The sequence below is a fragment of the Danio aesculapii genome, chromosome 5 (genome assembly GCF_903798145.1).
Source record: "Danio aesculapii chromosome 5, fDanAes4.1, whole genome shotgun sequence".
Lineage (NCBI taxonomy): Eukaryota > Metazoa > Chordata > Actinopteri > Cypriniformes > Danionidae > Danio > Danio aesculapii.
The window spans coordinates 1,047,860-1,069,542 of record NC_079439.1 but is presented as its reverse complement, the minus strand read 5'-3'; the positions used below and the strand labels follow the sequence as shown (position 1 = coordinate 1,069,542).

At 37.2% G+C, this 21,683-nt stretch overlaps 2 protein-coding genes across 2 annotated transcripts; one reads left to right on the top strand and one right to left on the bottom strand.

The window, feature by feature from the left end:
* Positions 1 to 4,291: 4,291 nt before the first annotated feature.
* On the bottom strand, positions 4,292 to 7,685 carry bbln (bublin coiled coil protein). The gene is made up of 2 exons (XM_056456811.1): positions 7,436 to 7,685; positions 4,292 to 4,787 (listed from the first exon to the last, which is right to left on the bottom strand). Exons 1-2 carry the CDS (start codon positions 7,509 to 7,511, stop codon positions 4,552 to 4,554), a joined length of 312 nt encoding a protein of 103 aa, XP_056312786.1. The 5' UTR covers positions 7,512 to 7,685; the 3' UTR covers positions 4,292 to 4,551.
* Positions 7,686 to 7,894: 209 nt separating this feature from the next.
* surf2 (surfeit 2) lies at positions 7,895 to 20,138 on the top strand. Its single transcript, XM_056457193.1, has 6 exons — positions 7,895 to 8,147; positions 8,804 to 8,955; positions 12,395 to 12,498; positions 15,641 to 15,844; positions 18,693 to 18,817; positions 20,030 to 20,138. Exons 1-6 carry the CDS (start codon positions 8,073 to 8,075, stop codon positions 20,114 to 20,116), a joined length of 747 nt encoding a protein of 248 aa, XP_056313168.1. The 5' UTR covers positions 7,895 to 8,072; the 3' UTR covers positions 20,117 to 20,138.
* Positions 20,139 to 21,683: the final 1,545 nt, after the last annotated feature.

Sequence of the window (21,683 nt, the reverse complement as noted above, 5' to 3'; positions counted from 1 at the left end):
CATTACACTACGGCCAATTTAGATTACCCAATTCACCTGTACCGCATGTCTTTGGGCTGTGGGGGAAACCGGAGCACCCGGAGGAAACACACGCAAACGCAGGGAGAACATGCAAACTCCACACAGAAACACTAACTGACCCAGCCGAAGCTCGAACCAGCGACCTTCTTGCTGTGAGGCGACAGCACTACCTATTGCGCCACTGTACCATCTTACAGTACAGGCAATAACAATCAATTATTGACAATAAACAATAAATAAATACAATAATAAAAGAAAAAGAAAGAAGTCCCTAGTTAATCTCTCCCCATATCTTCATCTTTCCTCTTTTGTTGTTCATTTTCGCCCCTCCTGCTGTCATCACTGACATCTAACAGTAATGGTGAGCAGGAGGAGTCTGTCAGGGTGGAATAACTCTCCCCAAACCCTTTTCCCCATCGTTCATAATGAAACGCCTACTTTACTACATCCAATCAGCTCGCAGTAGAAAAAACAAGCCACGCCCACTGCTTTCTCATTTAATATTCTGTTTCTCCATGTCACGAGAAGGAAAGAAAAAATCGGTCGCAGCTTCTGGTTCATGCTGACTTTAAGCCTGTTTAGGACCATTAAAAAATAGTCAAATGATGTATTTGACTTTATATCTGATTAATTTCCACGTATGAAGGAGGCTTAAACCCATCTCTGAATATCCGAATGCATGCATACATGGTCATAGAACAGATTCGATCCATCTCACATATGAGCAAAAAATGGAGATGATATACATTTAATTTTATATCCTATATTCCACATTTTACCCACAGTTCTCATGACTAAAACAGTTGAAATCCTGTGTTTTTGGGCTGAAATGTGTGTTTGTGTGTCTGATGCTTCATAAGAGCAGCGCTTCTCTACTGTATTGATGTTACTGAGCGTATGATGATGATGATGATGATGATGATGATGTTTGAGCTCAACCACGCTGCAGAATTGAAGACTATGTGAATGTACTGAAGGGAAGCTTTTGAACACGTCACTAAATAGATATTAGACATTAATAATGAGGAGAAAAAGCAGCTCCTTTAATTCCAGCTGTAGTGGAGATAAAAGCAGCCGACGACTGGAGATGTAGATCTGTTCATTCAGTCATTATGGAGCTTTTATTTTGAAATCTGTACATTGATGAACGTCACGCTGCTGCTGCAGATGAAAACTCTGCTCATTACCATGTTTTAACACTCGGAATAATTGCTAGGTTGCTGTCAGATATGTACAAACACTACTTTTTTATTATTTAATTAAAAAATAAACCCAAATATTTGACCCAATATTGAAGTAAAGCAACCCAACATTTTATAGCATGTGTATAGAAGCTTATTTCTATACGCTGAATTAAAAAAAGCAACCTTTTAAAATAAAATAGTCCAATAAAAGATATTTTTCATGCTTTTCTGAGAAATTGACGGGAAAATAAATATTTAAAAATAATGAATTTTGACACTCAGGATTTTGGAGGGAAATAAAGGTTTTTTAGTTTGCAATTACAGGCGTTTATTCAGCAGTTCTGAAAATATAGTGAACTCTTAAGCTTGCACATTAAACTAAACCTCATCAGTTTCATCTCTATATTAGCATTCAGTGGCAGAAATGAGCTCTGTGTGCGTGTGTGTGTGTGTGTGTGTGTGTGTGTGTGTGTGTGTGTGCGCGTATGCGTGTGTGCGTGTGTGTGTGTGTGTGTGTGTGTGTGTGTGTGTTAAAGAAAGGCCAGTGATTTAAGGCAAGCTAAACACAAACCCACAGTCTGTGCAAACATCAGTGTGTGCGTGTGTGTGTGTGTGTGTGTGTGTGTGTGTGTGTGTGTGTGTGTGTGTGTGCGCGTGTGTGTTTTATTTCCTGTTTTTATTGAGCAGCAGAACAGAAGAGTGTTTTCCCGCAGTTTCTCCAGTGTTTGTTTGTTTTGTGTTCTGCATTTGCCTCATTTTAATTTCTATTAAAATATTTGTTGATTACCGGGGCGTCTCGGATGGGTTATTTCTGAACTTCATGGCATATGCAGCAGGACTTGTTTGATTTCTTACAGCTGTTTAACTCTTAAAGAGCCCCTATTATACATTAAAAAGGTCCTATTTCGGTCACTGATCTGTGATACAGCATCAAGTGCTCTTTCTAATGCAGTGCAGCGTGAACATTTATATGATGGAGGGATTATGATAAGACTGTGTTGGGTTATTATATTATAATGAGCACCTGATTTTCTCTAAAAGACATCTAATAGGCATTACAGCTGGGTTATTGTTGTTGTTTTGGGTTGTAAAATACTGAAATCACAATTTTATAGTTTGTTTATAAACTCAGCAGGAGTGTCTGATCAGAGAAGCTGTCAATCACAGCTGTCAATCACAGCTGTCAATTACGGCTGTCAGTTAAAACTGTCAATCACAGCAGTCAATTATAACTGTCAATCACAGCTGTCAGTCAGACTGTCAATTATGGCTGTCAATCACATCTGTCAATCATAACTCTGTCACAGCTGTAAATTACGGCTGTCAATCACATCTGTCAATAACATCTGTCAATCACATCTGTCAATCATAACTCGGTCACAGCTGTCAATTACGGCTGTCAATCACATCTGTCAATCATAACTCGGTCACAGCTGTCAATTACGGCTGTCAATCACATCTGTCAATAACAGCTGTCAATCACATCTGTCAATCATTTCTCGGTCACAGCTGTCAATCACGGCTGTCAATCCCATCTGTCAATCACATCTGTCAATCATAACTCGGTCACAGCTGTCAATCGTCTGTCAATCAGAACTGTCGGTTATAGCTGTCAATCACGGCAGTCAATTATAACTGTCAATCACGGCTGTCAGTCAGACTGTCAATTATGGCTGTCAATAACAACTGTCAATAACATCTGTCAATCACATCTGTCAATCATAACTCGGTCACAGCTGTCAATAACAACTGTCAATCACATCTGTCAATAACAGCTGTCAATCACAGCTGTCAATCACGGCAGTCAATTATAACTGTCAATCACGGCTGTCAGTCAGACTGTCAATTATGGCTGTCAATAACAACTGTCAATAACAACTGTCAATCACATCTGTCAATAACAGCTGTCAATCACAGCTGTCAATCACATCTGTCAATCAAAGCTATCAATCAGAGCCATCAGTTACGGCTGTCAATCATAACCACACTGCATGTTTTTATAGCATTAAATTACTAGCTCAAATCATAACAGCTAAACCAATATCAGCATAACATCAGCTACTTTAATCAATCTTATCTTTCTGAACTTTCTGAAGTGTTTATTTAGACTCAGTCCTATTGGTTTACATGGAGAGGGGCGGGATTTATGACTTATAGAGAGTTAGTAAACATGTTACTTAGTTACCTTCTAACAAATGTATGTTGTAAGGATTTCCTGATGAAGCGCTGTTGAATTATTTAATACACCTCAGCTGTGCACTATAGTCTAGTAATCCTCTGTCTTGCAGCTGATTACTGCTCTCCTCCGCTGGTCTCCAGCGCCGCTGCTGAATCCACAAGTTAGGGCCCACCAGACAGATAAGCCCCCACCCATTTTATTAGTTAATGCAGTATTGTTAAATGAGACGTCATAAAGTGCCACCATAATTATTTAATATAGTTCTCTCATATTTATATTGCATATCTTAAGGCATCCAGCTGGTGGTTATCACAGAATAAAGCCCAGCAGGGTTAGCAGCAGCTCTTCTGTTTTATATGTATATATGTGTGTACATTGTTTAGTATGGTATTCAAGTGCTATATAATAACCGGCTGGATGTACATTATCCTGATTATTACATGACTACTGGCCACTAAACTAAACTAGACAACACATTGATCCGAGCTGTAATTTTTTACTAGCTGTTTAATTAAACATGATGCTTGCAGAAGGAAAAATAACTTGATGCAATAATTACTGTTATTATTCAGTCATAAGAGGGCGCCAAACAGCCTAAAACACCGAAATGACTAAAGCGTAGAGAGAATATGCTGTCAAACAATTAATCACATCCAAGATGAACAGTTTTATTTAGATAATATATACGTATGTACTATGTGTGTGTGTGTGTGTGTGTGTATGTATATATATATATATATATATATATATATATATATATATATATATATATATATATATATATATATATATATATATATGTGTGTATATATGTGTGTATATATGTATATGTGTATATATATGTCCATATTATTTTTAATTTAATATAGTCATACACATGTTTATATACACAGTATGCTCAAGTATATGCTGTAAATATGAACTTTTATTTGGCTATGATTAATCAGACAGCACTCATCTATATACGTATATAGAATATCTCATCAAGTAGTCCAGAGCGCTGGTATTCCTGTGCATTACAGCCATTTTAAAGATACAACTGACTTTAATCACAGTATTTAAATAATACAATACATCCTGGACATAAACAACATTAATAAATACACACACACACACGCATAACACACAGTTTTGGTCCAGCTGCAGGTTTCTGACGGAGACGTTGCTTCAGTCTTTCTTCTGTGCGTCTCTGGACTCTTCATCATCATCATCTTCATCATCATCAGCAGCAGCAGGAAGATGAACATCTGTATGGTCAGTGATCTGCTGTCTGAAGTCTCTGCGCGCCGCTCTGTTGGACTCTAGCAGCTCCTGCAGTTTCCCGTTCAGAGCATCGTTTCGCTCCTCGATGTCGTCCAGACAGGAGTTAATCTGGTCCAGCATGGAGTCGATGGCTTCGTACTCTGAGGAGAACACAGTATTACACATTATTACACATTATAATAGCTGTAATCTGGATTACCTCATCAGATTTACCAAAATCAAGTACTTTTTAAATACTGCTAATGTGATTACAGTTACTTTTGTGGATTACATTTAACCAGTGGCTGTAAGTTATTCACAATTCAATGATTCTCCGCATTTTTAATGTTTATATTTGTTGATAATAATAACCTGAAGATATTTTTTATTTCTATCTGTCAAAATAGCACAAGATTATCCTGATTCAGTGTATGTGACGTCAAAGATGGGTTAGCACACATGTAATCTAAATGTAATCCAAAAGTAGCCAGATTACTTTACCTTAAATGTATTATATTACTGACAAATTTTGCCATGTAATTTGTAATCAGTAACTGAGTACACTTTGAAAGTAATCTAAATGTAATCCAAAAGTAGTCAGATTACATTGCCATAAATGTGAAATCTAACAGAATACATTACTGATTACAAATTGTATAATGTTATTTGTAATCAGTAATTCAAATGTAATCTAAATGTAATCCAAGTGTTTTTGTTACATTACCACAAATGTGTAATCTAAGAGATTATATTACTACAAATTTGGTCATGTAATTTGTAACAAGCAACTTATTAGTTTCAAAGTAATTTAAATGTAATCCAAAGGTAGTCATAGGTTACTATGAATGAGTAATCCAACAGAATATATTACTGATTACTATTTTTATCATGTAATCCGTCATTTAAAACTAATCTAAATGTAATCCAAGTCCTTTGGTTACATTACCACAAGTAATCTAAGATATTTTATTACTGACTGCACATTTTGTCATGTAATTTGTAATCAGTAATTGATTATGGGTAAAAAGTAATCTAAATGTAATCCAAAAGTGGTCAGATTACTTTACCATAAATGTATTATATTACTGACTAATTGTGTCACGTAATTTGTAGCCAGTAATTGATTATGGGTAAAAAGTAATCTAAATGTAATCCAAAAGTAGCCAGATTACCATAAATGTATTAAATTACTGACTAATCATGTCATGTAATTTGTAATCAGTAACTGAGTACAGATCAAAATGTAATCCAAAAGTAGTCAGATTACTTTACCATAAATGTGAAATCCAACAGAATACATTACCGATTACAAATTACATTATTAAATAAATTAAATAAATTACAATTAGTAATTCAAAAGTAATCTAAATGTAATCCAAGTGGTTTGGTTAAAATACCACAATTGTGTAATCTATGAGACTGTTATTTATTACTAATTTTGAAATGTAATTTGTAATCAGCAACTGATTACAGTTTCAAAGTAATCTAAATGTAATCCAAGTAGTTTTGTTACATAACCAAAATGTGTAATCTAACAGATTATATTACTGACTACTAATTTAGTCCGCTAAAAAGTAATCAAAATGTAATCCAAAAGTAGTAACCTGACTTTACTATAAACATATTATATTACTGACTAATTTTTGTCATGTAATTTGTAATCAGTAATTCTCAAGTAATCTAAATGTAATCCATGTAGCTTGGTTACATTACCACCAATGTGTAATCTATGAGATTGTATTACTGATTACTTATTTTGTCACAGTAACTGATTACATTTCATAAGTAATCCACACAGCTCTACACACACAGACACTTCCTTTTTCTTCGGCTCCTCTTTCAGGATTGTTTTACTGACACAACAATGATTTTAACATCCAGTAGACGTTTAGTCATCGACTGGACTTTTCCATTTTTGAGAAATTATAACACAAGCTGATGAGTCATGGACATTATTGTTATTAAACCATTATTTACATACTATTGCAGTGTTCTATATTCATATTATTAAACACATCCAAGAAAAATGAAAATTATTATTTATTTAAAGTGTGTGTGTGTGTGTGTGTGTGTGTGTGTGTGTGTGTGTGTGTGTGTGTGTGTGTGTGTGTGTGTGTGTGTGAGAGAGAGAGAGAGAGAGAGATTAAAAGACTATAGCGTTTCTCTGGATTTATTATTTAGCTATGTGTTTGAGTAAAACATAATTTTGGTTTTATTCTGTAAACTTGCTCATGACATTTATTATAAATTATAAGTAAAATAGATCTTTTTTATAGGGGTTTTTCACCTTTAATTTGGATAGAAAAGTGGAGATTACAGACAGGACAGTATTGGGAGCAGAGAGAGGGGAAGGGTCGGCAAAGAACCTCGAACCGGGAATCAAACTCTGGTCGCCGTGAGCGCCATGGGGCTATATGTCACACGCACTTAACCAATAGGCTGTTGTCACAGACAGTAAAATAGATAATTTAAAGCATTATTTGTCTTAAAATAACCCAAAACTGCCATGTTTTCATGCGTCTATATTCATTTTAGTCAACATAATATGAATATTTAACTTCAGAAAATAAGGAAATAAACGTTAGAATAGAATAACCTCTTTTTCTATATTTTTACTTGAAATATATTGATATTTTAGTCAAACCCATACACAATAAATCCAGAAAAACTCAATTTACAAGCTTTTATATATATTTTATAGGCTGTATATGTAACTTAAATACATTATTTGTTTAGAAAAACCTGATAGTATAATAAAATCGTTAATAATAGTAGGAAATAATCAAATAAAGCGTAATTTTAACGTTACCTTCTTCATTGAACTCATCTTCATCCTCGATTATTCCTTCAGCTGAAATATCGGGATCTCCGTTTGGTCCAGACATGTTTAAACGCAGAAACCAGCTAAAACAGCGGATTATAACGTTCGCAAAACCACTTTAATATGAGTTCTAACACACACTGTCTATACACTGACACTACACATATGTTTATTTACCATACAAACACAAAACGCGATGATGAGAGAAGAAGATCTCAGTGTCAGCTGACTGTCAGGACTGTCCAATAATGCGCCTCATCAGAATAATAAATCCCCCGTTTTCTCTGCTCAAAATATTCCATCACTTAAAATTATGATCAAATAACATCATAAAGATTATTTCTGTTGTGACTTTAAAGTCTGTAATGATTTCAAAGCTTGAAAAACCATTTCTTTCTGGCATTGCGGTGGTGTCTTTGTCGTGTCTATATGACGTCACTTTGTAGTTTTTAAGACGTCGCGCCTCTCAGCATGTGCAGCAAAACATACGTGTTTATCCTCTTAGGTTGATATTTATCGTGTTCTCACAGAGTTCTGCGGTGATATTTATTTTTATTTTTTATTTTTATTTTTTTTACACCGGGGTGTTCTCATATCGGGATTAGTTTGTGTTTCTGCTGTAAATATGGAGGATTTACCAGAAGATTTGAGATCATTTCTGGAGAAACAGTCGTGCTTTGAGCTTACAGAGTCGAAAAAGGTCAGTAACACACGCACGCACACACACACGCACACACACACACACACACACACACACACACACACTGCTGCTAATGAGGCGAATAACTGTCATAAAGTCTTGTTATCGGGAGTGTCGGTGTGTTCATTGTTTCTGTGTGTTTAATTATATATTTGTCTGTGTTTAGGTGTATTTATTGTGCTTCTGCGTTTTAGTGTATTGTTTTTGTGTGTGTTTGCTTTGTGTCTGTGTGTATGTGATGGTGTGTGTGTGTGTGTGTGTGTGTGTGTGTGCGTGTGTGTGTATATTATGTGTCTTGGTGTGTTTGTGTGGATATTGTGTGTCTGTGTGTGACCATTGTGTGTGTGTGTGTGTGTGTGTGTATGTGTGTGTGTGTGTGTGTGTATTATGTGTCTCAGTGTGTTTTTCTGTGTTTAGCATCTCTGGGTGTGTATTCTGTGTTTCTGTACGATAATTGTGTGTGTGTGTGTGTGTGTGTGTGTATTATGTGTCTTAGTGTGTTTATGTAGATATTGTGTGTCTGTGTGTGTGTGTATATTATGTGTCTGTGTGTTTTTCTGTGTTTAGCATCTCTGGGTGTGTATTGTGTGTTTCTGTACGATAATTGTGTGTGTGTGTGTGTGTGTGTGTGTGTGTACTGTGTGTTTCTTTCTCAGATTAAGTGTTTGCTGAATGGACATGAGTTTCCCTGTAGTCTCTCTGAGCTTCAACTCTTCATATCTGGCAAGAAATACAAGAAGCTCAGTGCAAAGGAGGAGTTTAACTACAGCCAGTACGAGCCGCACATAACCAACAGCACCAAACAACCGTGAGTACACTACACACTAATACACTACACTACAGCACAACACCATACAGTAACCTATACTACAGTAGAGTAAACTACAGTACAGGACACTATAGTATAGTACAGTACAGTGCTGCAAACTGCACTACAGTACAATAAAGCACACTATTACAATACAGTAATCTATAGCACAATAAACCACACTACAGTTAGTACGAGTCTCCTAGTTAACAGCGCAAACCAACTAAGAATCAAAGACTCTAGAATACACAAGACTTGTCACTCTGAGTATACTTCTGAATGGGGAAAAGTGTAAATGTCAATATGGCGAATGAAGCCCCGCCTTCTAGTACAGAAACCAATCAGTGTTTGCTATATGGCGAATAAAGCCCGCCTTTTATCACAGGAGCCAATCGGCGTTCGCTATATGGTGAGTAAAGCCCGCCTTCTAGCACAGGAGCCAATCGGCGATCGCTATATGGCGAATAAAGCCCGCCTTCTAGCACAGGAGCCAATCGGCGATCGCTAAATGGCGAGTAAAGCCCGCCTTCTAGTACAGGAGCCAATCGGCGGTAGCTATATGGCGGATAAAGCCCGCCTTCTAGGACAGGAGCCAATCTGCGATCGCTAAATGGCGAGTAAAGCCCGCCCTCTAGCACAGGAGCCAATCGGCGGTAGCTATATGGCGGATAAAGCCTGCCTTCTAGGACAGGAGCCAATTGGCGGTAGCTATATAACAAGTAAAGCCCGCCTAGTACAGGAGCCAATCGGCGATTGCTATATGGCAAATAAAGCCCGCCTTTTAGTACAGGAGACAATCGGCGATCGCTAAATGGCGAATAAAGCCCGCCCTCTAGCACAGGAGCCAATCGGTGGTAGCTATATGGCGAATAAAGCCCACCTAGTACAGGAGCCAATCGGCGATCGCTATATGGTGAATAAAGCCCGCCTAGTACAGGAGCCAATCAGCGATCGATATTTGGCGAATAAAGCCCGCCTAGTACAGGAGCCAATTGGCGATCGCTATATGGCGAATAAAGCCCGCCTTCTAGCACAGGAGCCAATCGGCGATCGCTAAATGGCGAGTAAAGCCCGCCCTCTAGCACAGGAGCCAATCGGCGGTAGCTATATGGCGGATAAAGCCTGCCTTCTAGGACAGGAGCCAATTGGCGGTAGCTATATAACAAGTAAAGCCCGCCTAGTACAGGAGCCAATCGGCGATCGCTATATGGCAAATAAAGCCCGCCTTTTAGTACAGGAGCCAATCGGCGATCGCTAAATGGCGAATAAAGCCCGCCCTCTAGCACAGGAGCCAATCGGTGGTAGCTATATGGTGACTAAAGCCCGCCTAGTACAGGAGCCAATCGGCGATCGCTATATGGTGAATAAAGCCCGCCTAGTACAGGAGCCAATCAGCGATCGATATTTGGCGAATAAAGCCCGCCTAGTACAGGAGCCAATTGGCGATCGCTATATGGCGAATAAAGCCCGCCTTCTAGCACAGGAGCCAATCGGCGATCGCTAAATGGCGAATAAAGCCCGCCCTCTAGCACAGGAGCCAATCGGTGGTAGCTATATGGCGGACAAAGGCCGCCTTCTAGCACAGGAGCCAATCGGCGATCGCTATTTGGCGAATAAAGCCCGCCTAGTACAGGAGCCAATCAGCGATCGCTATTTGGCGAATAAAGCCCGCCTTCTACCACAGGAGCCAATCGGCGATTGCTATATGGAACTAAAACTGAAACTAAATGAAACTAAAGACACAGTTGTTGTTTAATTTTATTGGTGATTCCTAATATGTGATGTAATCGTAAGCTTGGCAAGCAGTTTTGGAGAATTTGATGTTTCCCTATTCAAACAGAATGCCTGGGCATAATGCCCGAGAGGACTTTGCTAAGAATACAGTGCAGTACACTACAGTAAATGTATATGTGTGACAGCCACAGCCATACCACCCTGCAGCCCAAGAGCAGTTACTCACTGAAGCTAAACAGGGCTGAGCCTGGTAAGAACCTGGATTGGAGACCACATGTGTTGGCAGTGGTGTTAGTGAGGCCAGCAGGGGGCGCTCAACCTGTGGTCTGTGTGAGTCCTAATGCCCCAGTATAGTGAAGGGGGACACTATACTGTCAGTGAGCACAGTCCTTCAGATGAGATGTTAAACTGAGGTCCTGACTCTCTGTGCTCATTAATAATCATGGCACTGCTGGTAAAGAGTAGAGGTGTAACCTCCTGGCCAAATTCCCTCCATCATCCCTTACCCATCATGGTCTCTCAATCATCCCCATCCACTGAATTAGCTCTATCACTGTCTCTCCACTCCACCTATAGCTGAAGCACTGATGTCGTTGTCCTGTGGCTGCCGGAGCATCATCTAAGAAGTTTCCACTGAGTGGTTCGGTATGCTTTTATGGCCGTTTCCACTGTCAAAAGGTACCTAAAAGGCGAACCGTACCCTACCACTTTTTAGGTACCCTTTCCAAAGGGTTTATAATGACAAATAACAAGCCATGGTCGACCCGAGCTTAAACAAACCTTGTCACCATCAGCCACAAAGCCAAGAAGAGCAGATTCTGCCCTGTGTCCTGCAGTATAAGCACTAGATGTCTGCTGTGTGTAGTTTATATTTTATAATAGGTATAATAGGTTATAATAGGTTTATAATAGGAATAATATGTTATAATTAAATCTTTTAGAAAAGTTAGTGATGAACATTTATACACAAGTGTTTATGTGTGTAAAGCATCTGTGTTGTGAGAAGTGCTTCTCATATGATATGTGAATGACCTGTACCGTACAGTGGAAATGGGCCACAAGTGGAGCTGCACACTGGTGGTGGTGTGGAGAGACCCCCCCTCATGATTGTCAAGTACTTTGGGTGCATGGCCATGCATGATAAATGCGCTATATAAATACACATTACTTACAGCTTGCATAGCACATAGAAAACCCCAAATTTCCCTCATGATCTTACAAAGAAAACTATCCGGAAAGTTTTCAGAGATTTTCTACCCCTTTGCCACCATATTGGTAATGCTGTAGTCATGTTTGTAAAGGTATTTTCATAAGAGCACACAATTAATGTTCTCTCTGAAACTGACCCTTTCAGGCTTTGATCCTAACTGTGGTGTTTTGGTGACTGTCGCTTTAAATGCAAATGAGATTGTGCTCCCTTTATAAGAGGGCGGAGCTACACTTTACCATGGTGACAGATTCAAAAACATCTTCAATGTCTTGTAATACGTATTTAAAGCAACGTCTTATGCTAATGAGGGAGAGATGGGCACTAGTGGGCGGGGCTTTCCTCCTCTGATGACACGTATTAAGGGGGAATGTCAATCCAAGTGTTTCCTTCATCAAGTCTGATTATGATAAGTACAATTTGTGCATGATAGGTGCCCTTTAATGCCTGAAACAGAGGTGTAGTCTGATGTTAAACTGATGTTTGTTTTCTCCACAGTAATCATCTTTTCTGCAAACTCACGTTACGTCACATTAACCGTGAGCCAAAGGAGGTTCTGCGACACGTAAGCGGCAAACGCTACCAGAAGGCTTTAGCGCAATGTGAGTGAGCTTACGATGATATTATGATGATTCTCTTGCTGATATTACCTGTTGATTATTTTTATCCCTGTATACTGTATTATCACAATGTTAAGCTGCTAAAAAAGATGACTTAATCAACCACATATGTTTAGTTTATTGAGTTACTGTGTATATAAATGTTCAAAGTAAGCAGTTTTAGTTAACCAAATTGCAGAATGATGATCAAGTACAATAGATCAGTGTTTCCCAACCCTGTTCCTGGAGGCACACCAACAGTTCATGTTTTGGTTGTCTCCCTCATCTGACCCATTAACTTCAGGTTTTGGAGTCTCTTCTAATGCAGTTTTCCAACCCTGTTCCTGAAGGCACACCAACAGTCCACATTTTCATCCTCTCCCTAATCAAACACACCTGAATCAACTTATCAGAACATCAGAAGAGACTCCAACACCTGAAGTTAATGGGTCAGATGAGGGAGACATCCAAAACATGAACTGTTGGTGTGCCTCCAGGAACAGGGTTGGGAAACACTGCAATAGATAACACTTTACAATAAAGCCTTATTAGTAAGCATTACTTAAAGCATTAAAATCAGCAGTGAGGAAACGGCACGTTTATTATAGGTACTACTTTATTATGAATTTTATTAGATATTAATTTTAAAAATGATTATGAATTCTAGTCAGAATATGACTATGATTTCATCACATTATTAATAGGGATGTCCAGATCTGATCACGTGGTCTCAGACTGGATTGGAATCAGACGTTGCCTCCCGATCAGGACTTGGTGTGTGTGTGTGTGTGTATGTGTGTGTGTGTGTGTGTGTGCGCGCGTGCGTGCGTGCGTGCGTGCGCGCGTGCGTGCGTGCGTGCGTGCGTGCGTGTGTGTGAGCAATATCACACGAGTAGCAGTGCGATGTGGCTGTATATTGGCACTGAGACCGAGTGACTATATACAGCCACATCGCACTGCTATAAGTGTCATATTTTGTTTATACAACAGTTTGACGGCACAATCGCGTAAATAAAAAAGAAAATCAAACACTGAGAGTCTCAAAACCCCTTTGTACGAGGAACTACTTTCTTCCGCCATTCATTCCCATCTGCAGCTGACGTCAGAACAGCAGAAACCGCTGCTCATTCACCAACATCACTGTAGAGCTAGTGTTTGAATGATTCTCTAGCGTAATGTCTAAAGTGATGACAAAACAGCTGATTTTACTCACATTTTAAGATTATAAGGCTGAACACCATGAAATGCCATCAGTCTACAGAGATTTCCCAGTATATCTCTATTGCAATAGGGAGATCAGAATAATACTATGGTATTAATACAGCACTACAGCATACAAAAGAGAGAGATCGACTTAGAATGTCGTTTACCTGTTTTATAGTGATATGATCAGCTGTAGTTTGAAATTACGCTGTTTTTAAGGGCTTATTATGCAGTCTCTGTCTCCATCTTGTGGATGAACATCATCAACCGTCTTTGCTCAAAAGACACTGAAATAATCTCTCAGAAACAATTAATATTTTAAAATAGGCACTATCCTTATAAATAAACTGCATGGCTGCAATCTAAACAACTACATTCATGACTAAAAAAGCCTCAATAGTACAATATGTTGTCCAACAGCTGCAATATTTGTCAAACTGTAGAGTGTCCTCTGCTTGTTGCTGACTGTATGTGGGCGGAGTTATACACAAGGGTTAAAAGCTGTACAAGTGCTGTTACTGGCAGCATATTCCACGGCTATCAGCCAATCAGATTCAAGAACCAGACAGCACTGTTGTATATAGTGGTGTCATTATTTTTTAACACATCTATAGTTATACGGTGGCACAGAGTAAGACTACCGGCAAAGTAGAATATGGAAGCAGCTTGAAGCGGAAAGCCTGAGTATGTCTGCAGTTTGGAGGTATTATAAAGTCAATGCTGACAAAGTTGCCATCGCAAACTGAGAGATATGTGAACTCAGGATTTCCTGCCCGGTATTTTAAGTCGAGGTGTGTGTTTTTATATTAGATTATTTTAATATTTACTGTTGCACTAAAGTCTACAAGTGAAGAATTTATGTTATTTATTACTTGATTGCTTAAGCTACCTCAGTTGGTTAACAGAGTTGTTGAATATTAAAATAAGGTGAATTAAATAAAACATGAACATTAATTATTGTATGTATTATAGAAGTATTTGATCTGGTTTCGGTATCGGTGACACTCAAAATCAAATCACAGGGACTCGAGGGCAAAAAAACCTGCTCCGGACATCCCTATTTATTAAGCTTTAACTGAGAAATGAACATCATCTAAGATTAATAATCATTAGTTAAATGAACTAATGTTAATTTGTTATTGCTAGACTTTATAAATAGAGCATTTTAAGGCAATGTGTCAGCATGTTGTGGACCAGATTAACAGGTGAAAATATTCACGTATAAACTATGAGGATAATTAACCATTTAAATCCCCAAGTATCTGGTGCCTCTATGAAGACCACTACAAATGTAATCTGAATATTCTTAAAAGGGGAGGAGGAGTCGGCGCCAATAGGCTAGTGGTTAGGTGTGCCTACATATAGCACCATGGTGCTCACGGCGACCCGAGTTCGATTCCCGGCTCGAGGTCCTTTGCCAACCCTTTCTCTTTCTCTGCTCCTAACTATTTCCTGTAAATTCTCTGCACTATTCTATCCATTAAAGGTTAAAAACCCCTTAAAAAAAAGTTTTAAAAAAATTAAATTAAAAAGGGGAGGGGCTATGGATGAAGGGGAGTGGCTATTTGTGAAGGGGAGGGGTTATCCAGCGCTGATGTTGGATTATTTATTTTGGATTGTGTCCTACGCAAGTGATTTTTGCTGCCTCTGTATGGTGAATACAGTTGTAGGCGGTGTTTGGTAATTTGGCTACTGATAAACATTGCCTGGGAAACGGTTTGAATCTCCAATAAAATCTCTAGTTAAAAGCATTAGTGTTCCATTCAGGACGACACTAAACTCACACACACTACACTGTTGAGTATGTAGTGTGTGAGTAAGTGAATAATAGCATAAGTGTATAGTGTGTCCGTGCATATATTTGGGATGCTACTTAAATGTGAGTTCCTCTGAAGATGATGATGATGATGTTTATTCATTCAGTCTAATGTTGTGTGTTCAGATGAGGAGTGTGTGCGTCAGGGTGTGAAGTTTGTGCCTGTGCAGCTCAGGAAGAAGCAGAGACGCACAGAGAGTGATGAGGACACAGACAGACGAGTGCAGAAGAAAAAAAAGAAGCAGACGGAGGACAGCGGTGTGTGGGCTCCCAGCTCCAGTGAAGAAGACCACAGCGACTCTGAGGACAGCATGTCTGATCTCTATCCACGTCAGTACAGACCTTACTATATACAATTGAATCAGAATTATTAGCCCCCGTTTATTTTTTCCCCCAATTTCTGTTTAACAGAGAGCAGATTTCTCCAACACATTTCTAATCATAATAGTTTTAATAACTCATCTCTAATAACTGATTTATTTTCTCTGTCATGATGACAGTAAATAATATTAGACTAGATAAAAAGATTAAAAAGTCTTAAATTGGCTGTTGTAGGTCTTAAATAATGTTGCAGAGGGCTTATTTTTCTGATGTCCATGTAACGCTACAGCTAATGCTCATTTAAATTCTTTGTTGTTGTTGTTGCTTGGTTTTCGTGGAGTTGTAGTTCTTTATTTCACTAGTCCTAATGTAATTTGCTGTATTAAAACTACAAATAAGCCAATCAGCTTTCTGTTATTGTGAAGGGGAGGGGTTATCCAGTGCTGATGTTGGATTATTTATTTTGGATTGTGTCCTACGCAAGTGATTTTTTGCTGCCTCTGTATGGTGAATACAGTTGTAGGCGGTGATTGTAGGGGACCTCAATCAGCCAATCAGCTTTCAGTTATTGAACTCAGTGCGCGTGCCGAGTGTGACGTCATCACTGTGTTTGCGGAGGTTCTCTTTGGGTGCGCTCGACATGATTTCGGCTGGCGGAGCTCACAAAACTTTTTGAGACTCGAGTGAACAGTTGATTTGAGTCGAATATGAAACACTTGGAAGACATTTTGTCTGAAACTGTACGACTGTACAGACATCTTTATGATCCGTCCATGCGTGATCATAGGAAGAACCAGATGAACAACAATTCTTGGCTAGAAATTGCAACAGCCGTGGCAAAGGAGGACAGTTTTTGTTAAAAAGTTTGGAAAAACCAGAGGGATAAGTATGTTAAAACAAAAAAGAGGCCATTGCAAAAGTGGAGACCCTGCTACACAATCACAGAAATCTGTTTTTCCACCAGTCATAGGTTTTACACTGATGTATATATTACAACTTTGAGTTTAAAGCAATTTAATATTTACAAAACTAAAATAAAGTCACAAATGATGTCTTTGATAACTGGAGAGGAATATATGAACCTATCGGTTTACAGTATACTGATGCCCTGTTTCTAGGCTTTATTGGTGATGATGATCAGGATTGTTGGACCATTATTGCCTTTTTAGCTTATAAGAAGAGAACAGAAACTAGCCAGTGTGAATTGAGTGGGCAAAATAAAAACAAAAAAACATCAGCATTTATTTTGCTTTTATTGATTCCATAATAAATATATAATTTTAGAGCAACTCCTGTTCTGTCGTCAATAATATTCAACTTTAATAAGTTTAACTGTCTGAGATATGAACAACAGCAGGTGATGCATTAAAGTTTGATCTAAACAATCTTGAAGGGTTATAAAAATCCTTATAATCATGATAAGAAATTATACAAATAATTAGTTTAAATATTAGTTTAATAATTAGTTTCCTACTCCTCTGTTTATCTGTCTGACTTTACAGTGGCTTTCTTTTGACCGCCCCTGTCGTTTTAAAGAGCCTCGTCCATTTCGTGAGGTGCACGATGTGGCACCAGGCAAAAGTATAAATCAGCCGTGAGATGTTTGTTTGTTTGTTTGTTTTTCTCCTGTAGTTCAGTTTTATTTTGCCGTTAATTTTATGATTTTGCATTTTCTCTTTGTGTATGTGTGTTTTTGATATTGTGATAGAGGTCTTAAATTTAATATGTAATGGTCTTAATAAGGTCTTAAATAGTCTTAAATTTGACATTATGATCTGCAGAAATCCTGTAGTATTCAACTTAAAGTAACATTTAAAGGCTTAACTAGGTTAATTAGGGTAAAGTTAGGGTAATTAGGCAAGTCATTTGTCTTGGCTTGAAATAACCCAACCCTACTGAAAAAAAACAGCTTAAACCAGCCTAGGATGGTTTTAGCTGGTTGACCAGCCTGGTTTTAGAGGGGTTTTGGCCACTTCCAGGCTGGTTTCTAGCCATTTCTAGCCTTGTCTTAGCTGGTCAGGCTGAAAAATGACCAGCTAAAACCAGCCTGGTTCAAGCTGGACATAGCTGGTTTTGGCTGGGCTCCCAGCCTGGCCAGTTTGGTCACACTGGTTTTAGCTGGTCATCTTCCAGCCTGACCAGCTAAGACCAGTTGGAAGTGGCCAAAACCCCTCTAAAACCAGCCTGGTTGACCAGCTAAAACCAGCCAACAAGCCTAGGCTGGTTTAAGCTGTTTTTTTCAGTAGGGGATCTAATACTGTTGATATGAAATAAGCTGCTGCTTCTGAGCAGGTTTGAGCTTCCAGAACTGTTGCTTTGACTCTCAGATGAGTTTGAAAAGCGATACTATCCTGGGTATTAAATCGTCTTTAACCAAATCCAGCTGATTGACCATTCCATTGTGATTGAAGCATTCTCGTTTCTAGGTGTGTGCTGTACACTGAGCTGTGCTGATTCCGGTGGTTATGAATTACATAGATCAAAGTGTAGTTCAATATTAAAGCACATGGTGTAGCGCGTACTGCAATATGAGTTTGAGCACGTAGAGTCGGACGGATCCTTTAATCCCAGTTTCTTTAATTCTGCATGTGGACATGTTTACACGTGTTACTATGGAGACATGTTAATACACACCTGTCAATCAATTCGGTGGGCGGGGGGAACTGCACTGCCTCAGAATCACTGGGATCCGAGTCCTATTTTAACATCAGGAAAATTAAAAAAGAGACTTGTTGTGTTTCTATCACTTCAGTACGGCTGTGGACACTATACTACACACAGCTCTGTCCAAACAGCTTACACAAGTTAGTTTGAGCATAATAGCAGGCCTTTAAATGAGTGTTGTGTTTCTCTGCAGCATCACTGTTCAGTCTGAAGAACGCAGATGATGAGCAGCAGATGAAAGATGATGATTTTCAGACTGATGAAGATGATGATGAAGAAGAAATGGAAGTAGAAAGCCAGGAGCAGAAACGCAGGAAGGTTGGAGAATCACGTTTATTTCATTAATACATGTGTAATGTGGGAGAATGGCCTGTAAATGCTGGAGATGTATAATAACGGCTTGCTTTGTTTCTGTTTTGTAAATGTAAATAACATGCATGTGCAGTTTTCACAATATTTAGGGATGCATAGAAATGCACAATGTGCTGATGTAAATGTGTACAAACATATACAGTGCATGTGTTTGGACTGTGGGGGAAACCGGAGCACCCGGAGGAAACCCACACCAACACGGGGAGAACATGCAAACTCCACACAGAAACACCAACTAGCCCAGTCGGGACTCAAACCAGTGACCTTGCTTTGAGGCTACAGTGCTAACCACTGAACCACCATGCCGGCCCTCAAATTAAATTCTTAGCACTAAACACAAAAGACGTTTTGATATTGATGATGGGGCATTTACTATATATCTGTGCACACAGTCTTTCATTAATATTCAAATGATATTCAGCATAAGATCATCTAAATATTGATGACCCATATGATATATTGCTGGCTTTTCCCCAATGCGCTATAGGATCACGTTTACTTTTGACACACTGTTTTGAGAAATCAATATGTTTTTAGTCTTCAGTGTGTCAGTTTGTATGTGTGTTTCTTTCTGTCTGTTGGTTTCCCTCATGTTCAGTCTGCTGGATTTATTATTATTTGTTTATTTATTAATCCTGGATGACAAAGTCAGTCATTGAGGGTCACTTTGAGAAAGATAATTGAGATGTATTCATCATCTGAACGCTAAATTCATAAATAAATGATCTTTCAATTGATGTATATTTGTTATGATGGGTCGATATTTAGCTGAGATGCAACTATTAAGTATCTGAGGGTGAAAAAAATCTAAATATTAAGAAAATCATCTTTAAAAGTTAACAAAATAAGTTCCTCCACATGCATACATCACTAATGAAAAATACTTTTGATATTTATGATTTGACAATGTGCAAAATATCATTGCTACATGATCTTTAGTTTAATATTCTAACACAATGAAGTACATTTGTCAAAATAGCCAGCTATACATCGTTTTTATTTTTATTTGATGCCAAATATCATTAGAATATTAAGTAAAGATCATGTTTTGCTCACATTTACTTTTGACACACTGTTTTATCAAAAGTCTATGTGCTTTTTTCAGACTTCAGTGTGTATTTCTGTGTTGATTTTTCTCTCTCTCTTGTTGTTTTTCAGGTTCAGTCTGCTGGATTTACTAAGAAATTCAAGAAGAACAATAAGAAGAACGGTTTTAAACGTGTCAGCAGAGTCAACGGGAAATAATAAAGTCTTTAATTCACTCAAATTTGCTGTCGTTGTTTCTGGTGATTTCACATGCATGTTATATTTGTATGCACATATATTGATAATCATAGTAATATTAAGTATTTATGTTATTGATTATCATTTTAATTTATTTATATTATATTTATAATTATATTTGTGCTACTGTTATAAATGGGCATGTGTATATATATGAGCATATTATATTATAAAAACGATATATTGTATTGTTATCATCATTATTACATTGTTACAGGGCTAAATTCTCTTTATTAATATTAAAGATTTTTTAATGTGATATTTTTAACACTTTTATAGTTTAAAATTTTCGTTATTTGATTTTGTGGTAATTTTCAATTCAATTAATTTATTTCAGTTGCCAATACATTTACTGTATATGCTATATATTAAAGTACATTTCTAAAAACGTACTAAAAAGCAGAATTCCAAACAGGCATGATTACACAAATACCCATTATAACAATTATTTTAATCTGTATTTTATACATGTTCACAGTTTATCAACACTATCATTATTTACTTTAGACTGTTCATCAGCCAATCAGAATCAAGCATTCTTTATTTTATGGTTTATTTTAATGCAGTAAAACATTATAAGCTTTAACACGTGCTTTTATTCCAGGTTTGTGCATCCATCCAGTGCTAAATGACGATGTGTTTTTAATGTAGCTGTGTAAAATGGTTATTGCAGCAGATGCATCTGTTATATTAATGCTCTTTTATTGTCTTTATTTAATATGAAGAGTCATGGATCAATATTTACTGTGTGTGTGTGTGTGTTACAGCTAAATGAATGAGTGTGCAGAGGAAGGAAGGACAGATTCTGGGCTTTTCTAACTAGGATTTGATGAATGTGTTTTATATTTATACATAAAGTGCATTAAAATTGCTTATTTTTATGAATTACAAAATATGTTAGTTTTTTATGTGTAGATTTTATTAATTTGTGTTCTTTGAGGATAATAACAGTAATAAATAATTGAATAAATAGTTTATTTGTAATTTTATGTATTGTTTATTAATAAATTTAATATATTATCATTCTATATATTTAATTATTTTTTAGTATAATTATATATATATGTGTGTGTATAGAAATTTTACATATGTATATGTATATATATATATATATATATATATATATATATATATATATATATATATATATATATATATATATAATTGTATTATTATGTTATAATTATTATTTGATAAACAGTGTTTTGGTATTGCAATGGTCATTATAGTTATGATAAGTTATTATTATCGTTAATATAGCAATAAGTATTTAAAACGATCATATTTTATTCATAACTATGATTATAAATGTAATTGTTTAATTGTTTCAGTTTCTTTAAAAATCCTACAATTAATACTAGAGTTATATAATATACTATATAATTATTATTATTTGTATTATGACAAGGATTATTGATAACAGTTTATTACAGTATATAATTATGAGCAATATATTGTTCTGCTACCATCGAGAATATACTGTTATAAAAAAGTATTCTTATAATATATAATTAGTATAATATAATGA